The sequence below is a fragment of the Patiria miniata genome, unplaced genomic scaffold (assembly GCF_015706575.1).
Source record: "Patiria miniata isolate m_02_andy unplaced genomic scaffold, ASM1570657v1 HiC_scaffold_9, whole genome shotgun sequence".
Lineage (NCBI taxonomy): Eukaryota > Metazoa > Echinodermata > Asteroidea > Valvatida > Asterinidae > Patiria > Patiria miniata.
The window spans coordinates 18,244,980-18,272,641 of record NW_024037076.1 but is presented as its reverse complement, the minus strand read 5'-3'; the positions used below and the strand labels follow the sequence as shown (position 1 = coordinate 18,272,641).

The 27,662-nt window shown below is 42.0% G+C and overlaps 1 protein-coding gene across 1 annotated transcript; it reads right to left on the bottom strand.

Annotated features, from left to right (window-relative positions):
- Window positions 1–7,476: 7,476 nt before the first annotated feature.
- LOC119720671 (dynactin subunit 6-like) lies at window positions 7,477–17,228 on the bottom strand. The gene is made up of 7 exons (XM_038190461.1): window positions 17,137–17,228; window positions 15,057–15,121; window positions 14,365–14,470; window positions 12,836–12,915; window positions 12,052–12,099; window positions 11,073–11,215; window positions 7,477–10,102 (listed from the first exon to the last, which is right to left on the bottom strand). Exons 1-7 carry the CDS (start codon window positions 17,157–17,159, stop codon window positions 10,010–10,012), a joined length of 558 nt encoding a protein of 185 aa, XP_038046389.1. The 5' UTR covers window positions 17,160–17,228; the 3' UTR covers window positions 7,477–10,009.
- Window positions 17,229–27,662: the final 10,434 nt, after the last annotated feature.

Genomic DNA, 27,662 nt, shown 5'->3' with positions numbered 1-27,662 from the left:
TCATTGACCTCTGTCTGTTTGCTTTCAAACATGGGGAGGCAGTGGGCGCAATGGATTTACGGGCAAATTGCTGCAGTCCAGTTCATTTCAATGCCAGGTTCATATGATGAATCCATCATTTTTGGATTCTGACCCAACTGTATCATCACCTGGAGTAGATCCTTTTCACTAGATGCATGCGTTTGTTCAAGAGATGGCTACGCAGGATGCTCTTCAAGCAAACCTGAATCCTCGATCCTGATTGGACGATCGATGGAAACAACAGTGTGGTATTATCCCATATACCACGATCCTTATCCCACTTCAAGTATCCCGCTTTTCTAAGATGCAGGCGCCATTCCTGCTGCATGCACGTCACATGCAATAGCATAACCAATTAAAAGTTCGTGTACAGCGTGTTAACTGTGCGTCAAGTTCACTTGAAGATAAATTTGTAATCCCACTCGTGCAACACAGTAAATGTAGTGCGTCTGTGTTCCATATGCTACGAGGCCAAAGTGGGACACAGACGCAGTACATTATTCCGCGTTCCACTCACGTGGTATAACTAATAGTATACATGTACCTCTTGTGCATTCATTTTTACTGAACAAATACATACAAAAGCTTCATAGATAGCTGCCAAATATGAACCTCCTAGTCATGAAGAGTTTTTTTTTCGTTCTTTTTTCTTTAGTGATGGTACCTTTAGGCAGTGTTTCTAGTGAGTGTCTGGAGAGAAACTTACACTGAGCTGAAGAATTGGAAGTGGATGAAAGTGGACAGCATGATTACCATACTCTATATGTTAGAGACTTTTCTGGTTAGCATTCACAACTCATTTCGTTGTTCACTGACCTGCAGCTTGAAAGGGGTGTGTGGCAGGGGCAGGTGGACCTACGGCTTGAAAGGGGTGTGTGGCAGGGGCAGGGGGACCTATGGCTTGAAAGGGGTGTGTGGCAGGGGCAGGGGGACCTATGGCTTGAAAGGGGTGTGTGGCAGGGGCAGGGGGACCTACGGCTTGAAAGGGGTGTGTGGCAGGGGCAGGGGGACCTATGGCTTGAAAGGGGTGTGTGGCAGGGGCAGGGGGACCTATGGCTTGAAAGGGGTGTGTGGCAGGGGCAGGGGGACCTACGGCTTGAAAGGGGTGTGTGGCAGGGGCAGGGGGACCTACGGCTTGACAGGGGTGTGTGGCAGGGGCAGGGGGACCTACTGCTTGAAAGGGGTGTGTGGTAAGGGCAGGGGGACCTACGGCATGAAAGGGGTGTGTGGTAGGGGCAGGGGGACCTACGGCTTGAAAGGGGTGTGTGGCAGGGGCAGGGGACCTACGGCTTGAAAGGGGTGCGTGGCTGGGGCAGGGGGACCTACGGCTTGAAAGGGGTGTGTGGCAGGGGCAGGGGGACCTACGGCTTGAAAGGGGTGTGTGGAAGGGGCAGGGGGACCTACGGCTTGAAAGGGGTGCGTGGCTGGGGCAGGGGGACCTACGGCTTGAAAGGGGTGTGTGGAAGGGGCAGGGGGACCTACGGCTTGAAAGGGGTGTGTGGCAGGGGCAGGGGGACCTACGGCTTGAAAGGGGTGTGTGGCAGGGGCAGGGGGACCTACGGCTTGAAAGGGGTGTGTGGCAGGGGCAGGGGGACCTACGGCTTGAAAGGGGTGTGTGGCAGGGCAGGGGGACCTACGGCTTGAAAGGGGTGTGTGGCAGGGGCAGGGGGACCTACGGCTTGAAAGGGGTGTGTGGCAGGGGCAGGGGGACCTACGGCTTGAAAGGGGTGCGTGGCTGGGGCAGGGGGACCTACGGCTTGAAAGGGGTGTGTGGAAGGGGCAGGGGGACCTACGGCTTGAAAGGGGTGTGTGGCAGGGGCAGGGGGACCTACGGCTTGAAAGGGGTGTGTGGCAGGGGCAGGGGGACCTACGGCTTGAAAGGGGTGTGTGGCAGGGGCAGGGGGACCTACGGCTTGAAAGGGGTGTGTGGCAGGGGCAGGGGGACCTGCGGCTTGAAAGGGGTGTGTGGCAGGGGCAGGGGGACCTACGGCTTGAAAGGGGTGTGTGGCAGGGGCAGGGGGACCTACGGCTTGAAAGGGGTGTGTGGCAGGGGCAGGGGGACGGGGAATAGGGGGGGGGGGGCGGCACATGTACTACATCATACTGAGCACATTGATAAGGGATCAGTTTAAAGTTGAAACCATTCAAACTTCCAAAACCCTGTCCCACCACCCAGCATATCCAGGCACATGATCCCTGTTCACTTGCAAGGCCCCCTTCAATGGAGAAACCATTGTGCACACTATTGTACATGTACAAAGCAACTTCCTTATGATGGATTATCTGAACAATAGCTAGCACAATGCTTTCGCCATTGAAAGAGGCTTCCGCTACAGAAGCGATAGCGGGCCTGGAATGGTCTACAGGACAGTGCATACACTTGTACTTCCATGTACAAGAGGTACTAGATATAACGTTGGGGTGATGATTGCTGGAATCAGCAGTGTACAACTCAGCTGCAATATGGGTCATTCTATAAATTTGGGGTCCACTTTTTTTCCCCTGTCCCAGTTTCATCTGACATCTATGATAATATAATTCCGGATGCACTCTCCTTAATGCAGTCATCCTCCAAGAGTGATTATGAATAGCAAACTACCCAAAAAATAAAATATCATCTGAAGTCATTCTCAGTGATACTTGAATGGCATAGTACAAAGTTCAGAGGTAGCGGAGACAGTAAAAATGTCCCACTTTGGACCCTTTATGTATACAATGACCCACATATACACGTACCGGTATGTACAATGTATATACATGTATATACATAACATGTTAACCAGTACAATTTTTTTTTGTTCTCTCTCTATCTGTGGTTCAATTCTACAATGAGTTATCTTGACAGCATATACCCACAGGTTAGTGACAGCAAGTGACCTATGAAAGATATTGGATGTATCGATCTCCCAATTTCCATTCAAATCGGAAAAAAGGTACTGCCAACTACTCCCACTCATTTGTTACCATGGCAACTGAAAGAAAGACCTATTGACGATACAAGCTCGCACAGGAAACATGGGTCAGTGGAGGTTCAATTTGCCAACAAAAGCAACACCAAATAACAAATAACAAACAACAAACAGTAACAAATTGCAATTTCAGACACAAGAGACTTATGTCATCCTCGATTCTAATCAACACCATTCTGCGACGTCTCCTAAATTTGTACCAAAGTGGAATAAAAATAACAAATCAGAAAGGCAAATCAAGAAATTGGACGGGAGAGGTGTGACTGTTGTTTCAACAAAGTGATCTACCAAGACATTCAGCTTAACCCTCCCGCTATTTAAGCAGTCACAGACAGCCAAAATTCACTTCCACTTCCCTTGCTATACTTTTAGCAAAGGCTAGTCACCAGCAGTCAGATCAAATGTCAAGCAAGCACTGTGACTAGTCAAACTCAGTCAACAGACAAAGCAGGCAAGTTGCGGTCATAGCTGTTTAATCACTCACCCGGAGTCAAGGCACAGCTGTATCAGGTTGCTTAAGCAGTCCAAGGCAGTCAATCCTGCTTTATGTAGGCTGGGAATTCTTAAGGGTTGAAAACAGTCACTTGATTGATCATGAATGCAAGGACAACTTTGTATCTCCAATGATAGCACCACTCGAAATCCAAAGAAGAATGGTCAAAATCGAGCCCGTTGAAGTTTCAGCTTGGCGGATATAATTTTCGAGAAAACAGCGAAAAATCATGCACAATTTTAATCACGAAACATGATTTCGTCCATAGCACTGTGTATTAAAAAAAAAATCAGTCAATTGACTGATCATTGGAAATCACCTACATTTGTTGATTTTCTATAAATCACAGCGAGCCAGATGGAATAATTTCACAGGGTGTTTAGTACCATTGCCATCTTTAATCCAAGTAAGCTGGTTGATAATAATTTGGTCACTTTTGGGATAAATGCAAATGATCCTACAGTATATGTCTTTAACCCTAATTATGCATTTTTGCTGGGATGAAACCTCAATCCTGCGAAATCCTCCTAAATTGCATACAGCCTCAATCCTCCAAAACGATCCGCTATTTCTTGAATGTGGTGCTTGGAGGGGTAACCACTGCCTCAGTTTTGCAAAATCCTCCAACAATCACTGTCCATATGTTGAGGCAGAGCCAGTGACATCCTGGAGCAGTGCGGAGGATTTCAAGTATAATTTACGCCTAGAAATGTATGCACAGCTGAGCATAAACAACACAAGGTCTGGGCTAAGACCTTGACACAGTGCATCCTCAATCCTTAAAAAATCCTCCATTTTGCAAAGAGAATTTCGGAGGATTTGGGAAGGTTAGGGTTAACCCTAACTCCCTGGCATGAGTTACTAAGAACCATACCCATCCTGGCAAATTCCAACACCATATGGGAAACTGCACACACATACATTTTTGTATTTCTGACTTTGATTCTGGAGGTGTGCCAACCCAATGTAAAAGACTGTCAGTTTAGGGGTACTGTACCCATCCTGACAGATTCCAACAAACATGCTGTGGGGGTTGGATGGGTTGAGTTCTGTTAGGGTTAATGCAACAGATGAATCCTCAACCATCTACCGGTACAAGACAACATTATACAAGACCGCATGAGAGGGGGGTAGTGGAGGGAGAAGTGCTAGCACCTCATACCCCAAATTCCAGACTGTTGTAGAGAGGTGCTTATCACGCAAAACGAGGGAGTTTCTCCCTTCACGGATTTGCCACGAAAAACCCCTCCAAGTTTTGCCTGTGATCTAATATAGAATTTCACAAATCTTGCAAAACAATTCCCAAAATGTAAGAATAAACCTATAGTGTACCTTAAAAATAAAACAGACAGAAAAAAAGGAAAAAAATATCCAAAAGTTTGATAATGTAATCTCAGGAATCCACAAACAAATTATTTCGAAAGTGGGATAATGGACAGCTTTTTCTGGAATGCAAAAGTAAATCTACAGTCTACGGAGCAGAAACAAAACAGGCAGAAAATATAAAACACCACAAAAATAGAAATGTAATCTCAGGAATTGAAACTCCCCCGCCCCAAAAGAAATGTTTCAAAAGTGGGTTAACAGAAAAAAACAATGTCTAAAAACTTTCAGTTGGCCATATCAACTTTGTTTGCATTCCTCAACCGGCAAAAACAATGTTGCTTTCCAGACAACACTTGCCCCCCAGTTTCCTGTCTTTATCTCCAACACAAAATGAAAACATGGCATTGTTTGGAAATACCAGCTAGCTGTAGAAATTCTGTTTGGAAACCTGGCAAGATATGGAATCACTGGAATTAAAAATAAACATGATTCTTTACTCTGAATAGGGGTTAAGACTGAAAACATTTCCGAACTTTGCATTGCATATTTGGCTTTACACAAAATGTTTAACTTTTTTTTCAGAGAAAGATAACATTGAACTGAAAACACAAACGAAAGTTTGGCAAAGACGAAAGGAAACTACCTTTCTATCAATGTATTTATCTAAATGTTGAAATGTGAAACTTGAAAACCACAAAAACAAACCTTGTAGTTGTGCTTATATTTCACTTATTTTAAAAACATTATTCTCTTAAAAATGACATTATTTTCATTAAAGTCGTAATACTCTTGAAATGTCATGCAAGTTGTTGAAAGAAACTGCAAATTTGCTATTATGTATACAAGTGCTAAACATTCAATTAAATTCAAAGACTTCGAGTACCCTGGTACTCAGCATTTTTTTTTTTATTCATGAAAGATGAACTTTCCTCACACTTTGTGGATCTATGGGCTCCGTGCGTTAACAAAGAGGGCGCCCTTTTACCAAGCAACGACGTCCCATGGGTGGGACACATACACCGCTGGTTGACGCGCGTACCGTTCCTTGCAGTCAGGCAAAATAGCGTCGTTGGTAACCCCAAACTGTACTTTCTTTGCCGTGAGGTGGTACTTGTGAACGGAGCGGATATATGGCTCTCTCACTGACCCACATGACCCTGCCTACATCTGTGTACCGGAAAGTCAGCGACGCCATTGTAGTAGGCAAAGATGTAGTAGGCAAGCCTTCAAAGCTGTGATGGATGGCAAAAACTGCACGAGACAACTGCAGTGCTGGGTCAGCACGATTGTAACAACCATACACTGCACAGGTAGTGGCCATTATGCAGTGTGTTACGAATTCATGGTTTATGGTTATTTTATGTGACAATAAGCCCTACTCTCTAGTTTATAATCAGGCATGAGAATGAACTTCAATGAAAAAAACAGGAAACTTGTGCAAAAACATGAAAAAAGGTGTGAAATCAGGCAAAAAAAACCCCAAAACAGGCCCAAAATAAATGAAAACGCAGACATTTGGGCAACAACAAAAAAACAGGAATTCCAGGCAGATTCTCATGCCAGTATAATGTGTGACGTGGTTGCTAACCAAGGCCTTACCTACCGCAATGGTAGCCTATCCAAATTGTACTTTGACGTCATACGATGGGACTCTATGAACTTACAGCAAAACATCTGTACTTAATACCGCATGAAATTATTCCATCTGGCTTGTTGTTATCTACAAGAAATCAAGACATGTAGGTGATTTCCAACAATCATTCAATTGACTGATTTTTTGAAATACATGGATGAAATCATGTTTCCAGATCAAAAAGTTGTGCATCGTTTTTCACTGTTTTCTCAAGAAGTGTAAGATCCACTGAGCTGAAATTCCAACAGGTTAGATTTCGAACATTCTTCTTTGAATTGTAAGTGGTTTTGTTACTGGAAAGGAATAAAAATGCATGAAAAATCAAAGAGGAAGCTTTTGCCCCTTTCAATTGCAAACCAAAATTGCTTTTCAGGGGAAAGGGCATGTTCTCCTTTAGTCTAGGCTTTTCAAAAGACAATGGATAAATAACACATCTGCTTTTCAAAGAATAACCCAGACCAAATACAACTTTATCTCTATTTCAGTTCAAGAAAAGCAATAAATGTACAAACAGCATGAGGATCAGCAAATCAACTGCGTACCTCAGTGATATCCCCAACAACAGAGGGGGCTATTCAGAATTTCAATCATGCCAGGAAAAGGTTGGGCCGGCTCTGCCCAACATTTTCTCACACAGGAGACTCATAGAATCCATGTTTTTAATAAAACCCCAAAACACATCAATCCTATGTGAATTGCCTGCATGGAATCAAACTCATACATCGTGGTTTGGCCTTCATTCTGGATGAATTTGAGCTTCCAATAGCAAAGTTTAAGTTGTGGAGCACATAGGGATGTTTGAACCCACTATCCAAAAATACAAAAAAAATTATCACGACCAAAGACTGATGCTTGATGGCCTCGCTATATAATCAGTCTCCGACATCAGTCATTGAAACAGGAGACGAGAAACTGACAAATCGGATTGCCTTTCCGGCCTGCGTACCGGTATGACAGTTACATGTGCAATGTTCCTACAGCCCTCATCCGTCGGGGGAAACACGAGACACGAACAGACAAAATTTGACAACATCTCAAATTACTAACGGATTCTGAGTTTTAATATTTGCTCCATCATGTAATGTTGCCTTGAAAGGGTTGTATGACATACTAATTACAAAATAAATACTACGGGAAGGAGCCTTATAGCTTCAGGGGATAAGGGAGTGGGTAGCAGCGTAAATCTACTCGACTGACTTCAAGCTACTCGTGTACAGACTAATGCAAGGTTATAATTACTGGAATTATTCTGCCCGGGACCGGGATGCTTCCACACTCGCATGCACTTAAAGTTGCATTCCCCGTGCAATTTTTCGAGTTTCATCCCGAAAAATTGATTCCCTTTTTTAAATCGCTGTTTTTCCAGCGATTCAGAAATGATTCACTTTTGCATGAGACTTTGACGGTAAAAAAAATCGGCCCGCGTTTAGTTGGTGAATAATCCTTACAATTTTGAGTTATTGGCTGCCAGACTATGATTCCTGTTTTCACGGGTAGGCTGGTTCCTGCCCAATGGTCAATAGCGATAATGTAGGGACTGGGGGCCAGTCTGCTTGCATAGCGGATTTATTTGTGCCCAAAACAAAAACCCTTGTTTCAGAGGTTTGCAGACGTCCAAAAAAAGGGGGGGGGGGAATGAGGTTTATTGATTGGAATAAAACATACAAGTTGAAAATTAATGGAATAAACCGAATTTTGTTGAAGAACACGGGACGCAACTTTAAGAGTATCCGAATGTTTAGTACAGTTTCGCTGCAATGTACACACATGCATTACCAAAGTATGCATTCCCAAAATACCCCATCAAATACATGTACCAATATTGTAACCGCGCAGGAATGAATATTCATAGAATTTGGTATTTACATGTACGATGTCACTACCCCAACAGATTGACATAAAACTACTGAAAATAAAATAAATTTAAAAAAATAATGACCAAAACTTGCAACAAACAAATTCCAAATACATGTATTTTGGAACAGTTCAGCAATGACACTTTTAAAGTTTATACCTGATTAAAAGTACTTCTGAAAGCCGAAGATTCTTACCTAGATTCTTGAACATCTTAAAACAAATTCCAATTTTTTCTTCAAATAAATATACCCACTGCAACACCCAAAGTGACATTGAAGCTGCAAATCGTTCGGAATCAACAATTTGGCGCCCCATAAAAAACATAGCTAGACTCATAATGTCTCAGCAGATCACAAATCTTAGATTTTTTTTGGGTATCATCGGGAGAATTTTTTTTTACAAGTTTCTTCTGATAATTAGCAACCCTCAGGCCTCAGGCCGGATGTCATTCTGACTCACCGCGACACAGTAAGAAAATACCCAGACAATTTTCTCAAGTAAATTACTCGCGTTATACAATCTGACAGCAATCTACGTTGCTTGTAACACAGGCCGAGCCAGTGCGGTGTGATGTTACTATGAACTACGTACATGTATACCCTTGCCAATGTGGCTGTCCATCATCCTATAATGTTGCAGATGAGTTCAGACGGTCGTTATTGGACATTCGATGACTTTTTTCTCTGAATGACCTCAAATTCGCTGCAGCTCTCCAAAACTTAATATCAATGCTTCATGAACCATCGTATGTATCATCACAAATGCGATATGTACATTCAGTTGATTCTATTTTACTTTAAAAAAAAGACTGATACCACAGTAACAGTTTGTAGATCAACTCTGTCCATACCAAAGCCTGAGTACCTTTCAGTTAAGCCCCATCACGTTTTCTCTAGGCACCCTGCTAAATGCAACAGAATGCAACACAGCTGAGATGAACGCCCTGCCAAATGCAACAAACTGCAACAGTGGATTCTGTTGCATTGTGCAGTGAACTCGGTATACACCAGCCTTAGCACTACGCAGTTACCCTGCTAAATGCAACAAACTGCAAAAGTGTGGATTCTGTTGTATCTGCCATGGTACTATGTGCAGTTACCCTGCTAAATGCAACAAGATGCAACAACTATTGTACCATTGTCACCTTCTGTTGCATTGAATAGGGTTAGGAAAAAAACTTTCAATCGCTAGAACTATTTCATTGCTTTTTGAGATTTCTGGGTGAATCTCTTTGGCAAGCAACATGTCAGATGTTAGATGCAAGTTCCAGTTGCAAAGTTCAGTTCGGGTTGAAGAACATTCCACGTTTCAGTTGAACGAAAATTTCCGAACGTCAAGCGAAGGAATCGTATCACATGAAAAGCAGGCAGCTGTCCATAAGAGACGTACATGTATGACGTAGAAAATGCAGGTCAATTCAGCTTTCCGAGCATTACATCCGCGTATTATCCCAATTATCAAACATTACCCTTCGCTCCAGGGACACAGGAGAAAATAACAAAGTACTTCACAGAGGTTGCTGACATGCATATTAACAGCAGAGCATTTCCAAAACAACAAAAAGTGGGAAATGCTCAAAATGCTTTGAAAGAACTCCAAAACCAAAATAAATAACAACATGAACAAATTGAAGGAATGGTCCACCTTGAATATTTGTGTCCCTCTCGAGACTCTCCCCCTCCACAACTCGAAGGTCCCACGCGCGGTCGTTCATTTCTCTGGGTTTTTAGGCCGAGTCGACTTCTTCAGATGATGGTAGTTTGGCAAGATTTTCATCAGGAAGTCAAGTTGGAGAGTCTGTGCCTGTATCCAGGTTTAAAAACAGAAAAAGCAGCTTAGCGCGCGTAATCATAGGGTGCTCAGCTTGATAACCATCGCCGGTGCGTGCATGTGGTGTGGCCAGTCTACGCATATCGATACGAGGTTAATGGACTTTGTTGGCCATGTTCTTTACGAGACTATGCATTTACGTAGCTTGACGCTTTCTACATTTTCAAGCAGTTAATGAAAGCTTAAAATGGCATGCAGGATAATTTCAATTTATCCCAAAAGTAACCCACCGGATTATTGTCAAAAATCGTACTTAGATTAAGGATCTTACTTGTAGCATACTAGACTCCCCATGAAATTATTCCATTGGGCTTGCTGTCATTTGAAATCAAGAAATGTAGATAATTCCCAACGATCAGTCAATTCGGGCGATTCACGATGCAGTGCGCCACCTAGAGTTTGCCACGGAGAGTTCATCTTTCCCAGTGCATTGTGGGAGATGGTCGACAAATTCGCAGCGCGGGACATTTGAAATTGTTACTTTTTCCAGTCAGTAGTTTCGTAAGCGTAGAAAAGGATCTGTTTGCCCTTTTCTTTTCTTCTAATCCATATGGTGTTTTTTGGTAAGGCGGCAGAACGCTATGCCCCAATCTATAACATATCAGCTCAAGTTGTCTACTGACACTCATTCAAATGGGCCTTGTTTTGTCGAATGTAAACTTGAAAAATGGACTCTCCATGGCAAACTCTTGGTGGCACACTGCATTGTGAATCGCCCGAATTGCCTGATTTTTGGAATGAAGAGTGCTGTTAAGAAAGTGGTGTTTTTTTATCACAAGGTTGTGCATGTTTTGTCTACTGCTTTCTCGAAAGTGTAATATAGCCCCTGAGATGAAACTTCAACGGGTCAGGTTTTAAACATTAATGAACAAAATGCATGAAGAGCGCATGATCCTATGCCTTTAATTGACTGCAAACACTAACTGCGTTCTTGCGTGCTTACCTGCGGCCTCTCGGCCTGCACCCTCCGCACGCACTTCTCACCGTAAATGACGGTGTTCTCTGGCAAGGTCTCACTGCTTGTGATCGGACAGAACGCGCCAATCACGCAGCCGTTGCTGAGCTCGATATCGCGTCCTACCACAGCTAATAAAGAAGAAAAAGACTGTGTAAATTAGGTTTTGGACACAAAACTTAAAACATTACCAACCCTCAAGAGAAGATGAGGTTATTCTGAACATGGCCTCAAAATAATCGTGAGGGATATAGAGTCTGAAAACAGCCAGTGTGTTGTTGGCCGAATGACATCTGACATAGGGGTTAATTTAATTTAAATAAGGGAGCAATTTTAAAACTAGTTAGGGGCCTGGCCATCGAAAGTGGCCCAAACCTAAGCTGTAGTTTATTATCGACGACCAGGCCCCTAGCTGGGTTTTGAACATAATGTTTATAACTGCTCCATCAAACTAAATACCTTAATTTCCCCTTTTTTTACCTCTATCTTCCAAATTCTTTTCCATAAATTTTGTGAACATAACTGTACAATTTACCACAAGCAAAATAAGGATGGGGGTTTTGCATTTAATTTTGTAAATGTTTAGCTAAACTATTAAGCATGGTTAAATGTTTAAACGTCTTCACAAAGGGTGACGCCTGCTCCAGTATGTTTGCACTCGGGTGCGTTAAAAAACCCAAAAAACACATAATTTATTCATAATCAGCACAATGAGCGTCAATCTTGCGCCATTGGCATGTCAAAACATATAACAATAAACTGTATACATTGTATATAACTGACACAATAGACAGCCGGCAGTCATTGAGAACCTATCACTTGACAGCCTGGAATGTGATCACGTACTGCGGTGCTTCTGATGCTTTGTTAAATGTGTCATTTTTGAATGTTTGCAAATGGTGTCCATTAGCTTTAAGTACTGTTCATTTTTAGGACGAGACAATTTGTTAATTATGCTTCTATTTACCTTTTGCTTCAATAACATTGTTGTCGCCGACACGAAGTGCTTCGCAGCCTATTCAGAAATTGTGTTAAGGACAGGGGCTACATTCAAGAAACACCAAGTCATCAAAAAGATGGCACTCCACTCAAAGTAAAGTCTGTCCCGAGCTAATATGGCCCATCAGGCCGGCGTTTATCTCCGGTTTCAGTGGCATGAAACGACTCAGAATATTTCTATTCCCCCTGGATGGGATGCCAGTCCATCGCAGGTTACTCCCCAGCTGATATCGGTACCCATTTATACTCCTGGGCGGAGAGAGGTAAGTGGGGGTGAAGCGGCTTGTCCAAGGACACAACGTATGGCCAGCAGCTGGATTCGAACCCCTGACCCACTGATCATGAGTCACGAACCCTAACTGCTACGCCACACTTCCCTACTCAAAAGAGTCGTAAAATGTATGCAGCATTCACAAACAGTTTCACAAAGTGCCCCAGTTGATTTAGTAATTCAAATCCAACTTTGATTGGACTTGTCTTTACTCAAGTAAAGTTGAGCACTATGTTTCTTGTCTTTTTTCCTCAGTCCAGAGTGGGGTAGTTTTTGGCACAAAAATGACGTTTCCAGAGACAATTATGCCATTTTTGAAAAAGTGTGAAATCCTGCAACTGCAGGACGACTTAGGCACCTCAATCTGACACAACAGCATGAGCATCATAAGATGCAAGGCCCCAAATTGTATCTGGTACTGATTCATGAAATACTGAACCAAGCTGATCTTTCGTCAGTGGATTTTTTTACAAAAGGATACAGCTACCAACTTCAAAGACATTGTTAGCCCCAATCACCATCTTCTGTCCGCCCTCCTTTGTTGGCGAGCCCTCAGTTTGCCTGTGCAGAAGGAAAACACAAATCACAAGTTCATCCCCCACATCTTATTAGCCAGTGACACCAAGAAAAAAATTTAGTTGAAAATGGTGTGCAGACCTTTCTTTTGCTACGTCACAGCCACAGTTTTGATACCAAATGATGGTTGGCCTAATATTGTTGATGTACCCTACCGTGGCACGGCCCCCAACGTGGCGCACTTTGATTTTTCGCCTGTAGCGCCTAGCTAGAGCAAAAGTTTTAACTGAAATTTCACAGAAAGTGAAATTTCATCAAGTTCTAAACACTCCCGTTCATAAATCGCGAGTTTATTTCTGATTTTATTTTCAAGTGCAAAGTGAACCTTTTGAAAATGCCCCGAAAAATAAGAAAATAAGTTTCTGACAAACATCTGGCTGGGTTTGTAAGTAGAGATAATAATGATTTATAAGAATTTATCAAGTTTACAGAAATTCTTAAATGTTAATTTGGAATTTTCCGAGATTTATTCAAGTGCGCCACGTTAGGGAACACTCCGCCAATTTGTGCCCAATTTCCGGACGCCACCGTTTTGAATTTCAGATAAAATTTATGAAACCGAAAGTGTTCACAGAGGTTAAATAGCAAGCATTAATAAGGTAAAAGTACCAGTATTTCTTTGCATGAATTTGAGGTTTGTCAACAAAGAAGTTTGGCAACACTACACGAGGAAAGTTGGGTAAGCTTCGAAGTGCGCCACATTAGGGAACACGACTATATAAGCAGCCACCATTTGAAAACAAAATTAGCAAGTTAAATTAACATTTTTATGCGCACCTCTGGGTAATGGTTGATGTTCATTCCAAGATTCAAGTTCTTGCTGAGAAGAAAATAAGCCATTTGCGAGTGACCTATGCCCTTCGGGATTTAAATCTGCAAAGCGTCTGGTACACTGACTTGCTCAGATTGCTTGGCACATTTTAACTGTGAATTCTCCAGACCAAAGACACTGTAGCTAAGCGCACATGATTCGGGGCAAGCTCTTGGATAGTTACGTAAGAGACACTCAGCATCAATACATTGTTCACAATGGGTGAGAATGGCACAAAAGACACCAGACCATTCCAGAGCTGGGGGTTGCTAGCCGAAGGCTTGCCCCGAATCATGTGATATAGTAACAGTCTCTTTGGTCGGGAGAATGCAAAGTTATAACGTGCAAAGCACTGTATTAAGTCAGCGTTCCAGATTTTATTCAAATTTCACTCTCAAATGGCTTATTTGCTAGGAATTATTGCATGGGTAAAAAAAAACTTTAGAAGGTATTGTACAAAACTAAAGGGTGATGGAGCTGATTCCCCCCCCCCCCCAAAAAAAGTACTATATTAAGGGTCCTTGCTTGACCTTAATTGTGTACATTTTAACAACTGGGATAACTTTACTGTTCCATTCCTCTTCTTCTCACAGACTGACCCTAAACTTGCACCGAACACACACCTGTTGATGATGACCACCTGTTCCTCAATCAGGTTACTCTCTCCAATCACAATGGGTCCTCCCTCGGCGATGATCCGTGCCTTAGGATGCACCACGGTCCTGGCACCTTGGAATTCAAACAAGAGTAAACAATTCAAAACTCTCTTATAATTCCCACGATTGTGTCATCATGATGTCACTTTAATTTTACATAAGTTTTAACCAAATCAGACCTGTACTTCTCTAGATGTGGGCCTTTGAGAAATCCACCTTGAATGTGATGTCATGTGACACATGAAGATGTCATCATGACATCATTGTTTGGTACACCTTTTTTAGTTGATGGTCTATGAATGTGTCAAGTTTGAAGTGGCTCAGAACCCAGATATACAAAAGAACCCAAAGCGGGTTGAAGTATAAAACTGTACAAACTGTATTAAAAAGAAAAAAATAGAGAGAAAAAAAAATCTGAAAGAAAACAAGAGCTGTTTTGGTAAGTCAGTATGCCAAAAACAACCGAAAAGATGTCTGTCTTTAGCCAATATGGCTCATCGAGTATCTTTCCAGTTTTCCTCGACTGACATGACTGAAAATATTTCTTTTCCCTCTGTATGGGATATAATTCCATTGCAGCTAATGATGACCCATTCACACCCCTGGACTAGGTGAGGCATATGGGGACTTAAGTACCTTGCCCAGAATCCCACGCTTACCAATCGTAATATCACCACGGAGTTCAGCCTCCACGCACACTACTGCACCAGCCCCTATTTTTACACTGTAAAAAAAACAAAATAAAAACATATTCATTATTGTTAACTTCAGACCCAAAACTTTTTAGATACCTGAATCAATCTCGTTTTTACAAACTGCATTGCGAACTATGATACGGAGTGGGGAACTAGCTTGAACTGGTTTCCGCTGATAGCTGCCCTAGTTCCCGACTCCGTATCATTGTTCGAAATGCACTTGTGTGTACAAACAAGAACAGTCTACTCATTATCATGATCATGCATCGCGCTCGGTAACGGAATCGTGCTGGGACCATTGAATGAACACTGGGCACGTACGTCCACATCGCGTTGTTCAAACACGAGTCGGAAATTTAACGTGTTCACGATTGATCGCGAGGGGAGCTCTCAGAATTGAACGGGAAGTTTCACTTTTCATCCGACTCATAAGCAAACTTTAGTACTTCGAGTATAATCATCGATCTCTCCTTGTACCTCAAGTGGCATATCTAGTAATTTGGAGGCCGTTTTGAGGTAAATCTGATGTTTTTGTTGGCCAATGTTGGTTTTTTTTGGCAGTGGATATTTTGCCGGAGACGGCAAACCTGTAGTAAACGTTAGCTTTCCGGATATGCACTGAACATGTGCAGTTACTGTTTTTTTCTTACTTAAGACATTTTCCGGTGACAAATTTTAGTCTGGCTCCATGTCAACATTATCGTTGTACCTTCATATTCCCAAGATGGGAATCAGACCATTTTACAATTTCGGACTTTATTTCCCCATAAAACAAAATCCTCTAGACTAGAGCCACAAATCTGAAAAAGAAAATGTAATACTTTGCAATAAAATGTTTGAGACACGTTAAAATAATAAAAGAAGAATATTGTTATTTTTTTGGGATGGGGAAAAAAAACTTTAAAAATGTCGCCAACGGGGATCGGGATCGAACCCGGGTCTTCCCGCTCATGAGATCCGTTGCTTATCCACCAGACCAAGGGTGCCACACAACTGTTGGTGGTAATTTAATTTATCTTATAAAATTGATTCAGCCCTATCTTAGAGAGCACAGCGCCCTCTGTTGATATGGATTGCCGCCGGTGTGACAGGTAATTCTGTCCCCCCTGGTAAATGTGTCCCCCCGGACACATTTACCGGCTCGTGACCCGGTAAATGTGTCCGGGGGACACTTTTACCTAGGTAAATTTGTCCCCCTCCAGGTAAAAATGTCCCCCTGCCCAACGGTGAAAGTGTCCCCCTGGAAAATGTGTCCCCATGCAGTATGTACTGAGAGCAGCAGCGTGTCGCACGCGCCAGTACATGCTGCAAGATTTGAGGCAGTGATTATAACGTGTACATATGCATCTCCCTCTACAATGGAAATTCGTCCAATAGGAAATGTCGTTACGCGCTATGATGGGAAAACAGACCAATCCAAGGAGACGTTGTATCATACTATCAATGAGACGAGGGCCATCACCATGCATCGCCGCTGTGTTGACCTATCGCGGTAGAATCGCGATAGACTTCACCGTACTCCGAATCGAAACATTGTGTTCACGTATAGACTAAATTAATTATTTTTTATATTCATGTAGGGCAGATTAAAAGTCCAAAATGTATACCTTGTAGAGTGAATTCATCAAAACAATAACCTTCCGGGTTTCAAAAGAGGGGGACAAAAAAACCTGGGGGACAGAATTACATGGAGGGGACAGAATCACCTGGAGGGGACAGAATTACCTGGAGGGGACAGAATTACCTGGAGGGGGACAGAATTAACGGGCCAGGGAGGACACTTTTACCTAGGTAATTCTGTCCCCCCAGACACTTTTACCGGGGGACAGAATTACCTTCCACACCGGCAAACCTTTTTTTAGTAAACGTTAGCTTGCCGGCATTACCTCCGGCAATATATCCACTATGTTCCGAATACGGTATTTGGAAGGGAAGTGTTGGGGGAGACTGGGATCCACAATCCCCCAAAACGACTGTATATGTAGCTGCAAAAACTTAAAGTAAATCACAGGGTAGTGCAAACTTAACACTGAATCATTCTCACCTTGGTCGCACGGTTCCTGCCATTTTCTCGAACCGACTAAATTTGCGTTTACGTTAGAGCACGCCCTCATGGGATACGGATTCAGTCAAATAGAGGGCGCCATAACCAAATAACAGTGATCAAGTACAAACGAAGATAGAGGGCGCCATAACAAAATCGCGGTGCAGCTGATCACTGTCGCTCAGTGTAACGAAAAACTTCCAACAAAAACAACATACTCGTTATATCTCGTGAAATATATATTGTATTAAATTGAAATTTCATCAGTTGATTGCTTGTGATGTTTTTTTAAAAAGACGGCTTATTAATATCAAGAAAAATTGTAAAGGAATCAAATTAATACATTCAAACGAATAACGTGTCTCAGTCAGCACAAAATCACATTTAAACCAACAAAAACAACACACTCGATGTGGGGCCAACAACTCAAGCAATATCTGTTGTATTAAATTGAAATTTCGTCCGTTGATTGATTGTGATGTTTTTAAAGACGGTTTTTCATTACATGTACCAAGAAGAGCTGTCAAGCAATAACATTAATACATCCAAAACAATAGCGTGCCTTTAGCGCGAAATCAATTGAGTTTTCGTTTCTTAATTTGCTTCTGGTGTATTGAAAACGTTTGTGAAATATCATGAAGAATGATTGAGCATAAGCTACCGAAATTGCTCAAATACCGAAATTGCTCAATCCGTTCAAAGAATATCACCATTTAAACACAATGACCCTAAAACCTGTCTCGTCCAAAAACAGCAATTTATTGTGTGTTTTGACTGTTTGGAACAAAGAAAATGACACAGAATGCTTGTTTCATGCCATTCAAACTACTTATGCTACACATCGTGAAAACTAATTGCACGAAATTTCAATTTAATCCATTTTGTATTTCTTGAGTAGTTCATCGGAAACGAGGTTGTTATTTTTCTTCAATTGTGCAGCATCCGTGTTGATGCGTTGCCGAGACCACTATTTATGTAGCTCGCCCTCTATTATAGTGGTCTCGATCTCCACCACCAAACCCGATTTCGGGCCAACAACTCAAGAAATACACGTTACATTAAAATGAATTTTCGTACACTCATTTGTCATGATGTTTGGCATCAAAAGATTTCATTTCAGAAAAAAACGTCAATTAATCAAGCTATTATGACCGTAACAATACAGGATTTTATTTGCAACAAATACAATCCTAATGTAAGTCAACAAGGATTTTTAACGTTTAAAACACTAGATTGTTACGATCATATTGTATTTATAGCTCCACGGTTTCTCATGCCATTCAAACTACTTATGCTACACATCGTGAAAACTAATTGCACGAAATATGAATTTAATCCATGTTGTATTTCTTGAGTAGTTCATCGGAAACGAGGTTGTTCTTTTTCTTCAATTGTGCAGCATCCATGTTGATGCGTTGCCGAGACCACTATTTATGTGGCGCGCCCTCTATTATAGTGGTCTCGATCTCCACCACCAAACTCGATTTGGGCCAACAACTCAAGAAATACACGCAGTGGCGTAGCCACGGGGGACGTGGGGGGCGATAGCCCCCCCCCCCCATGAAATCTTTTCGCCCCCCCCCCCAGTCGCCCCCACCCGCCCCCCTGAGATTTTTGAGTTCCTAAAAAAATTATCATTGATCTACATGACGCCCCCCCCCCCATGAAATGTTCCAACCCCCCAGCGCCCCCCACAAAAAAATGCATGGCTACGTCACTGAATACACGTTATATTAAAATGAATTTTCGTACACTCATTTGTCATGATGTTTGAAATCAAAAGATTTCATTTCATAATAAAAACGTCAAATTATCAAGCTATTATGACCGTAACAATACAGGATTTTAATTGCCACAAATACAATCCTAATGTAAGTCAACAAGGATTTTTAACGTTTAAAACACTAGATTGTTACGATCATATTGTATTTATAGCTCCACGGTTTCTCATGCCATTCACGGTTTCTCATGCCATTCAAACTACTTATGCTACACATCGTGAAAACTAATTGCACGAAATTTCAATTTAATCCATGTTGTATTTCTTGAGTAGTTCATCGGAAACGAGGTTGTTATTTTTCTTCAATTGTGCAGCATCCGTGTTGATGCGTTGCCGAGACCACTATTTATGTGGCGCGCCCTCTATTATAGTGGTCTCGATCTCCACCACCAAACCCGATTTCGGGCCAACAACTCAAGAAATACACGTTACATTAAAATGAAGTTTCGTACACTCATTTGTCATGATGTTTGGCATCAAAAGATTTCATTTCAGAAAAAAACGTCAATTAATCAAGCTATTATGACCGTAACAATACAGGATTTTATTTGCAACAAATACAATCCTAATGGAAGTCAACATGGATGTTTAACGTTTAAAACACTAGATTGTTACGAACATATTATATTTATAGCTCCACGGTTTCTCACGCCATTCAAACTACTTATGCCACACATCGTGAAAACTAATTGCACGAAATTTCAATTTAATCCATTTTGTATTTCTTGAGTAGTTCATTGGAAACGAGGTTGTTCTTTTTCTTCAATTGTGCAGCATACGCGTTGATGCGTTGCCGAGACCACTATTTATGTGGCGCGCCCTCTATATTATAGTGGTCTCGATCTCCACCACCTAACCCGATTTCGGGCCAACAACTCAAGAAATACACGTTACATTAAAATGAATTTTCGTACACTCATTTGTCATGATGTTTGGCATCAAAAGATTTCATTTCAGGAAAAAAAGGCCATTAATCAAGCTATTATGACCGTAACAATACAGGATTTTATTTGCAACAAATACAATCCTTATGGAAGTCAACATGGATTTTTAACGTTTAAAACACTAGATTGTTACGATCATATTATATTTATAGCTCCACGGTTTCTCACGCCATTCAAACTACTCATGCTACACATCGTGAAAACTAATTGCACGAAATTTCAATTTAATCCATTTTGTATTTCATGAGTAGTTCATCGGAAACGAAGTTGTTCTTTTTCTTCAATTTTGCAGCATCCGTGTTGATGCGTTGCCGAGACCACTATTTATGTGGCGCGCCCTCTATATTATAGTGGTCTCGATCTCCACCACCAAACTCGATTTGGGGCCTTGACAACTCAAGAAATACACGCAGTGGCGTAGCCACGGGGGCGTGGGGGCGATAGCCCCCCCCCCCCTCATAAAATCTTGTCGCCCCCCAGTCGCCCCCCCCCGTTAGATTTTGATTTTCTAAAATAATTATCATTGATCTACATGACGCCCTCCCCCATGAAATGTTCCAGCCCCCAGCGTCCCCCCCCCCCCAACTGAAAAATTCCTGGCTACGCTACTGAATACACGTTATATTAAAATGAATTTTCGTAAACTCATTTGCCACGATGTTTGACATCAAAAGATTTCATTTCATTATAAAAACGTCAAATTATCAAGCTATTATGACCGTAACAATACAGGAATTTAATTGCAACAAATACAATCCTAATGCAAGTCAACATGGATTTTTAACGTTTAAAACACTAGATTGTTACGATCATATTGTATTGCTCCACGGTTTCTCACGCCATTCAAACTACTCATGCTACACATCGTGAAAACTAATTGCACGAAATTTCAATTTAATCCATTTTGTATTTCCTGAGTAGTTCATCGGAAACGAGGTTGTTATTTTTCTTCAATTGTGCAGCATCCGTGTTGATGCGTTGCCGAGACCACTATTTATGTGGCGCGCCCTCTATTATAGTGGTCTCGATCTCCACCACCAAACCCGATTTCGGGCCAACAACTAAAAAAATACACGTTACATTAAAATGAATTTTCGTACACTCATTTGTCATGATGTTTGGCATCAAAAGATTTCATTTCATAAAAAAACGTCAAATAATCAAGCTATTATGAAAGTAACAATACAGGATTTTATTTGCAACAAATACAATCCTAATGTAAGTCAACCAGGATTTTTAACGTTTAAAACACTAGATTGTTACGATCATATTGTATTTATAGCTCCACGGTTTCTCATGCCATTCAAACTACTTATGCTACACATCGTGAAAACTAATTGCACGAAATATGAATTTAATCCATGTTGTATTTCTTGAGTAGTTCATCGGAAACGAGGTTGTTCTTTTTCTTCAATTGTGCAGCATCCATGTTGATGCGTTGCCGAGACCACTATTTATGTGGCGCGCCCTCTATTATAGTGGTCTCGATCTCCACCACCAAACTCGATTTGGGGCCAACAACTCAAGAAATACACGCAGTGGCGTAGCCACGGGGGACGTGGGGGGCGATAGCCCCCCCCCCATGAAATCTTTTCGCCCCCCCCCCAGTCGCCCCCACCCGCCCCCCTGAGATTTTTGAGTTCCTAAAAAAATTATCGCCCCCCCCCCATGAAATGTTCCAACCCCCCAGCGCCCCCCACAAAAAAAATCATGGCTACGTCACTGAATACACGTTATATTAAAATGAATTTTCGTACACTCATTTGTCATGATGTTTGACATCAAAAGATTTCATTTCATAATAAAAACGTCAAATTATCAAGCTATTATGACCGTAACAATACAGGATTTTAATTGCCACAAATACAATCCTTATGTAAGTCAACAAGGATTTTTAACGTTTAAAACACTAGATTGTTACGATCATATTGTATTTATAGCTCCACGGTTTCTCATGCCATTCACGGTTTCTCATGCCATTCAAACTACTTATGCTACACATCGTGAAAACTAATTGCACGAAATTTCAATTTAATCCATGTTGTATTTCTTGAGTAGTTCATCGGAAACGAGGTTGTTATTTTTCTTCAATTGTGCAGCATCCGTGTTGATGCGTTGCCGAGACCACTATTTATGTGGCGCGCCCTCTATTATAGTGGTCTCGATCTCCACCACCAAACCCGATTTCGGGCCAACAACTCAAGAAATACACGTTACATTAAAATGAAGTTTCGTACACTCATTTGTCATGATGTTTGGCATCAAAAGATTTCATTTCAGAAAAAAAACGTCAATTAATCAAGCTATTATGACCGTAACAATACAGGATTTTATTTGCAACAAATACAATCCTAATGGAAGTCAACATGGATGTTTAACGTTTAAAACACTAGATTGTTACGAACATATTATATTTATAGCTCCACGGTTTCTCACGCCATTCAAACTACTTATGCCACACATCGTGAAAACTAATTGCACGAAATTTCAATTTAATCCATTTTGTATTTCTTGAGTAGTTCATTGGAAACGAGGTTGTTCTTTTTCTTCAATTGTGCAGCATACGTGTTGATGCGGTCCTACTAAAGCGCGTCAACAAGCGTCAACAAGCGTCAACAAGTTTTAGTAGTCGTTAAGTGCGCGTCAACAAATTTTGTATAGGCCTTTGAACAATAAAAACAGCTTTATATGGTAGAAAAAGCAATAATGAACATCTTCTGCATATCAATTCAAGTTAAAATTATTTTAAAACTTGGTTTTTTGAACGCGAAATGTACGACGAATTTGTCGATAAAAGTAGGCCGCCATCTTGTTTGGATGGCGCTGTAGACTTCGCGCATGCGTAGTATGGCTCTTTACACTTCACGCATGCGTAGTACGGCTAGCTACACATAAACAAGATGGCGGCCAACTTTTATCGACAAATTCGTCGTACATTTCGCGTTCAAAAAACCAAGTTTTAAAATAATTTTAACTTTAATTGATATGCAGAAGATGTTCATTATCGCTTTTTCTACCATATAAAGCTATATTTATTGTTCAAAGGTCTATACAAAATTTGTTGACGCGCACTTAACGATTACTAAAACTTGTTGACGCTTGTTGACGCTTGTTGACGCTTGTTGACGCGCTTTAGTAGGACCCTGTTGATGCGTTGCCGAGACCACTATTTATGTGGCGCGCCCTCTATATTATAGTGGTCTCGATCTCCACCACCTAACCCGATTTCGGGCCAACAACTCAAGAAATACACGTTACATTAAAATGAATTTTCGTACACTCATTTGTCATGATGTTTGGCATCAAAAGATTTCATTTTAGGAAAAAAAGGCCATTAATCAAGCTATTATGACCGTAACAATACAGGATTTTATTTGCAACAAATACAATCCTTATGGAAGTCAACATGGATTTTTAACGTTTAAAACACTAGATTGTTACGATCATATTATATTTATAGCTCCACGGTTTCTCACGCCATTCAAACTACTCATGCTACACATCGTGAAAACTAATTGCACGAAATTTCAATTTAATCCATTTTGTATTTCATGAGTAGTTCATCGGAAACGAAGTTGTTCTTTTTCTTCAATTTTGCAGCATCCGTGTTGATGCGTTGCCGAGACCACTATTTATGTGGCGCGCCCTCTATATTATAGTGGTCTCGATCTCCACCACCAAACTCGATTTGGGGCCTTGACAACTCAAGAAATACACGCAGTGGCGTAGCCACGGGGCGTGGCAGGGGTTGCCCTTAACTTTTTTTTTGACTGGCCAGCCGGACCAGTTGGCTAGAATTTTGACTGGTCCGCCAGGTTTTTGACTGGTCCGTCTTATACAGCGTGTACCCACCAGTTAATCAGTTTCACATAAGTCATAACAAGACTATTGTCATCAACACCCATGTCATCATGTCACCTGAGCAATAGAGGTCTATTTTCTTCCTCCATGATCTGAGGCCGCAAAAAAATATATAGTTCTGCCTCAGATTACATGCCTTTTAAAAATAGGGTCGGTCGGTCGGATTTTTGGGTTTTTGGGGGGCCATTTTTTTTTTATGCCGCTTGAATGGGGTATTCAATTAGGCCTCAGTATGCGAAGTTTTAGCCTGATTTTATTTTTATTGCACTATGAAAGCTATACACAAAAAGATGGCCACAAAAAGTGAATAAAACCTACCTTAATTAGGCCAAAAAAATAGTTCTGCTTCGGATTACATGCCTTTCAAAAATAGGGTCGGTCGGTCGGAAATTCTTCTCTTTTTTGCCAATTTTTTTATGCAGATTGAATGGGGTATTCAATTATATGCGAAGTTTTAGCCTGAACTAGTTTCATTGCACTACGAAAGCTATACACGAAATGGCAACAAAAAGTGAATAAAACCAAAGGCTTTAATTTTTGTCAATATATTTACGTTCGATAATTTCAAAAAATAATGGAAAATTCAGGTCGTTCGCACCATATGCACAACGCTAGTCAAGTCGCGGGGAGCTGGCCGAAACTCCGAGGTGTGTGATGCGTGCGTGTGTGGTGAGCGGCCCACCATGGGCCGACAGACCCGTTTTTACCGTCAAAAATTTCGGGAAACACGGGGCATGTATCACTCCAAATACGAGTAGTGCGATCTCAAAATGAACTCATGAACACAGAAAATACATACACAGATAAGCTTGATCAATTTTGTAAATTAACTTGCAAAAATGTTCTTTCTCCATCGGTGTTTTCTTGGCATTTTTACGATGTCGAATCCGACCAGTTGACAGAGCACGTGCCTGGCGTCTGCACAATGCATAGCCATGCTAGCGCTGTCAATCGCTACTCCTAGAACTAAAGTATGAGGCTCCACGTAGTGGAGCCTCATAGATTAAGAACCCCGCAAAATTGTTTTCAGCACAAAACACTAATCAAGTACAAAAACGTCCATCAAAATGCAGAAATTTCCAACAGAACCGCTTCACAGTTTGCCCCCAAACTCCGTACTACACCTCATGACATACTCACAAATTATGCGCAGAACAAATATCGCTGGATTTTGTCTTTTTGGGGGCTAAAATGATGAAAAATATGCCCTTTCCGCACTGAGCCAACCTGACACTTGAAACGTGCAGGATGATTTTCGGTTCGCTCGGAGCGCGCCGCGGGGGGTACGGTACAAGCGAAATGATAGTATGCGCATGCGTACAAGTGCTTGTACCGTACCCCCCGCGGCGCGCTCCGAGCGAACTGAAAATCATCCTGCACGTTTCAAGTAGCTCAGTCCGGAAAGGGCATATTTTTCATCATTTTAGCCCCAAAAAAGACAAAATCCAGCGATGTTTGTTCTGCGCATATTTTGTTAGTATGTCATGAGATGTGGTACGGAGTTTAGGGGCAAACTGTGGAGCGGTTCTGTGGGAAATTTCTGCATTTTGATGGACGTTTTTGTACTTAATTAGTGTTTTGTGCTGAAAACAATTTTGCGGGGTTCTTAATCTATGAGGCTCTAGGAGTAATCGATCGCATAGCCGTGCACAGACTAGTTATCGCATTTTCATCGTGTCTTCTAAATTGGCGCGCCGGGAACCAGTCATCGCCGCATTGAGCTGGGTTTACGCACATGATGAAAGTCACCGTGACATCGAGTTGCGAAGTAGTCATATCGCGAAGCGAATTTGTAAAAATAACGGAGGTTTCTTTTGAAAAAAATAGCGAATGTAAGTAAGAAACCAAATAAATACAACAACCATTTTTTTGACGCAGATTTTTTTGGCTGGCCAGCCGGACCACTTGGCAAGGTGTTTCAGCTGGTCCGCCGGCAATTCAACTGGCATTTGGCCAGCGGACCACCGCTAAGGTCGAACCCTGCGTGGGGGCGATAGCCCCCCCCCCCCCCTCATAAAATCTTGTCGCCCCCCAGTCGCCCCCCCGTTAGATTTTGATTTTCTAAAATAATTATCATTGATCTACATGACGCCCTCCCCCCATGAAATGTTCCAGCCCCCAGCGTCCCCCCCCCCCCCAACTGAAACATTCCTGGCTACGCTACTGAATACACGTTATATTAAAATGAATTTTCGTACACTCATTTGCCACGATGTTTGACATCAAAAGATTTCATTTCATTATAAAAACGTCAAATTATCAAGCTATTATGACCGTAACAATACAGGAATTTAATTGCAACAAATACAATCCTAATGTAAGTCAACATGGATTTTTAACGTTTAAAACACTAGATTGTTACGATCACATTGTATTGCTCCACGGTTTCTCACGCCATTCAAACTACTCATGCTACACATCGTGAAAACTAATTGCACGAAATTTCAATTTAATCCATTTTGTATTTCCTGAGTAGTTCATCGGAAACGAGTTTGTTCTTTTTGTTCAGTTGTGCAGCATCCGTGTTGGTGCGTTGTTGAGACCACTATTTATGTGGCGCGCCCTCTATTGAACAAAACTTAAAATATTCTACGGCTTGCGGATGTATGTCTTGGCGGTGTGGCAGGTAATTCTGTCCCCCCCCCCTTGGTAAATGTGTCCCCCGGACAAATTTACCGGTTTGTGACCCGGTAAATCTGTCCGGGGGGACACATTTACCTAGGTAGATCTGTCCCCCTCCCTGGTAAATATGTCCCCCTGCCCAACGTTAAAAGTGTCCCCCTGGCAAATGTGTCCCCGTGCAAGTATCACCCTAGCCCGACTGCGTCTGGCCGTACAGTACTATCGCAAGCTCTGTAGTACGGCCAGACGCTGAATGCTTCCAAAAAGACTGAATTTTTGTGGCCGCCGATGTAGCGATTTTGCTACATCTTTCGATCGCAATTATCTTTTCATCCAGGGCACAAATTTCCAAAGTTAAGGTTCGTAGTCGTAGAGCAACTCATACCTTTTTGAAAAAACGTTGTTTGGTCTCAATATTTTCATCCATCTGGCCACAAGACGAATTTCAGTCATCAGATTCCACAAATATCGTCCCCCATGCGATCCCCCATGCGATTTCAAAATGGCGGCCGCGCTGTAATGTATGCAATATGCAGGCGCGCCCGCGCAAACTCATGAATATGCATAAACAATCTGTGACGTACGACCTTGTGTTTTTGGACGTGCGTGCGGCGGGGCCGTACGTCCAAAAACACGAGGTCATACGTCACAGACTGTTTATGCATATTCATGAGTTTGCGCGGGCGCGCCTGCATATTGCATACATTACAGCGCGGCCGCCATTTTGAAATCGCACGGGGATCGCATGGGGGACGATTTTTGTGGAATCTGATGACTGAAATTCGTCTTGTGGCCAGATAGATGAAAATATTGAGACCAAACAACGTTTTTTTCGAAAAGGTATGAGTTGCTCTACGACTACAAACCTTAACTTTGGAAATTTGTGTCCTGGATGAAAAGATAATTGCGATCGAAAGATGTAGCAAAATCGCTACATCGGCGGCCAAAAAAATTCAGTCTTTTTGGAAGCATTCAGCGTCTGGCCGTACTACAGAGCTTGCGATAGTACTGTACGGCCAGACGCAGTCGGGCTAGTATCACCCATGCGATGATACGAGTCGCGTTCGTGAGCGCGCATCGCCGCAAGTACACGCTGCAAGAATGTGGCAGCGTTTATCGCATTATGTGTACATAATGTGTACCCCGCTACACAAAGGAAATTCATCCAATAGGAAATTTCGTTACGCGCTACGATGGGAACGCAGACCAATCCAAGTAGGCGTTATATCAATGAGGCGTCCACCGTAGAATAGGGCTACACCGTTCTCCGAATCGATCGAAACATTGTGTTCACATTTCACATCTAAGAAAGAGACCAA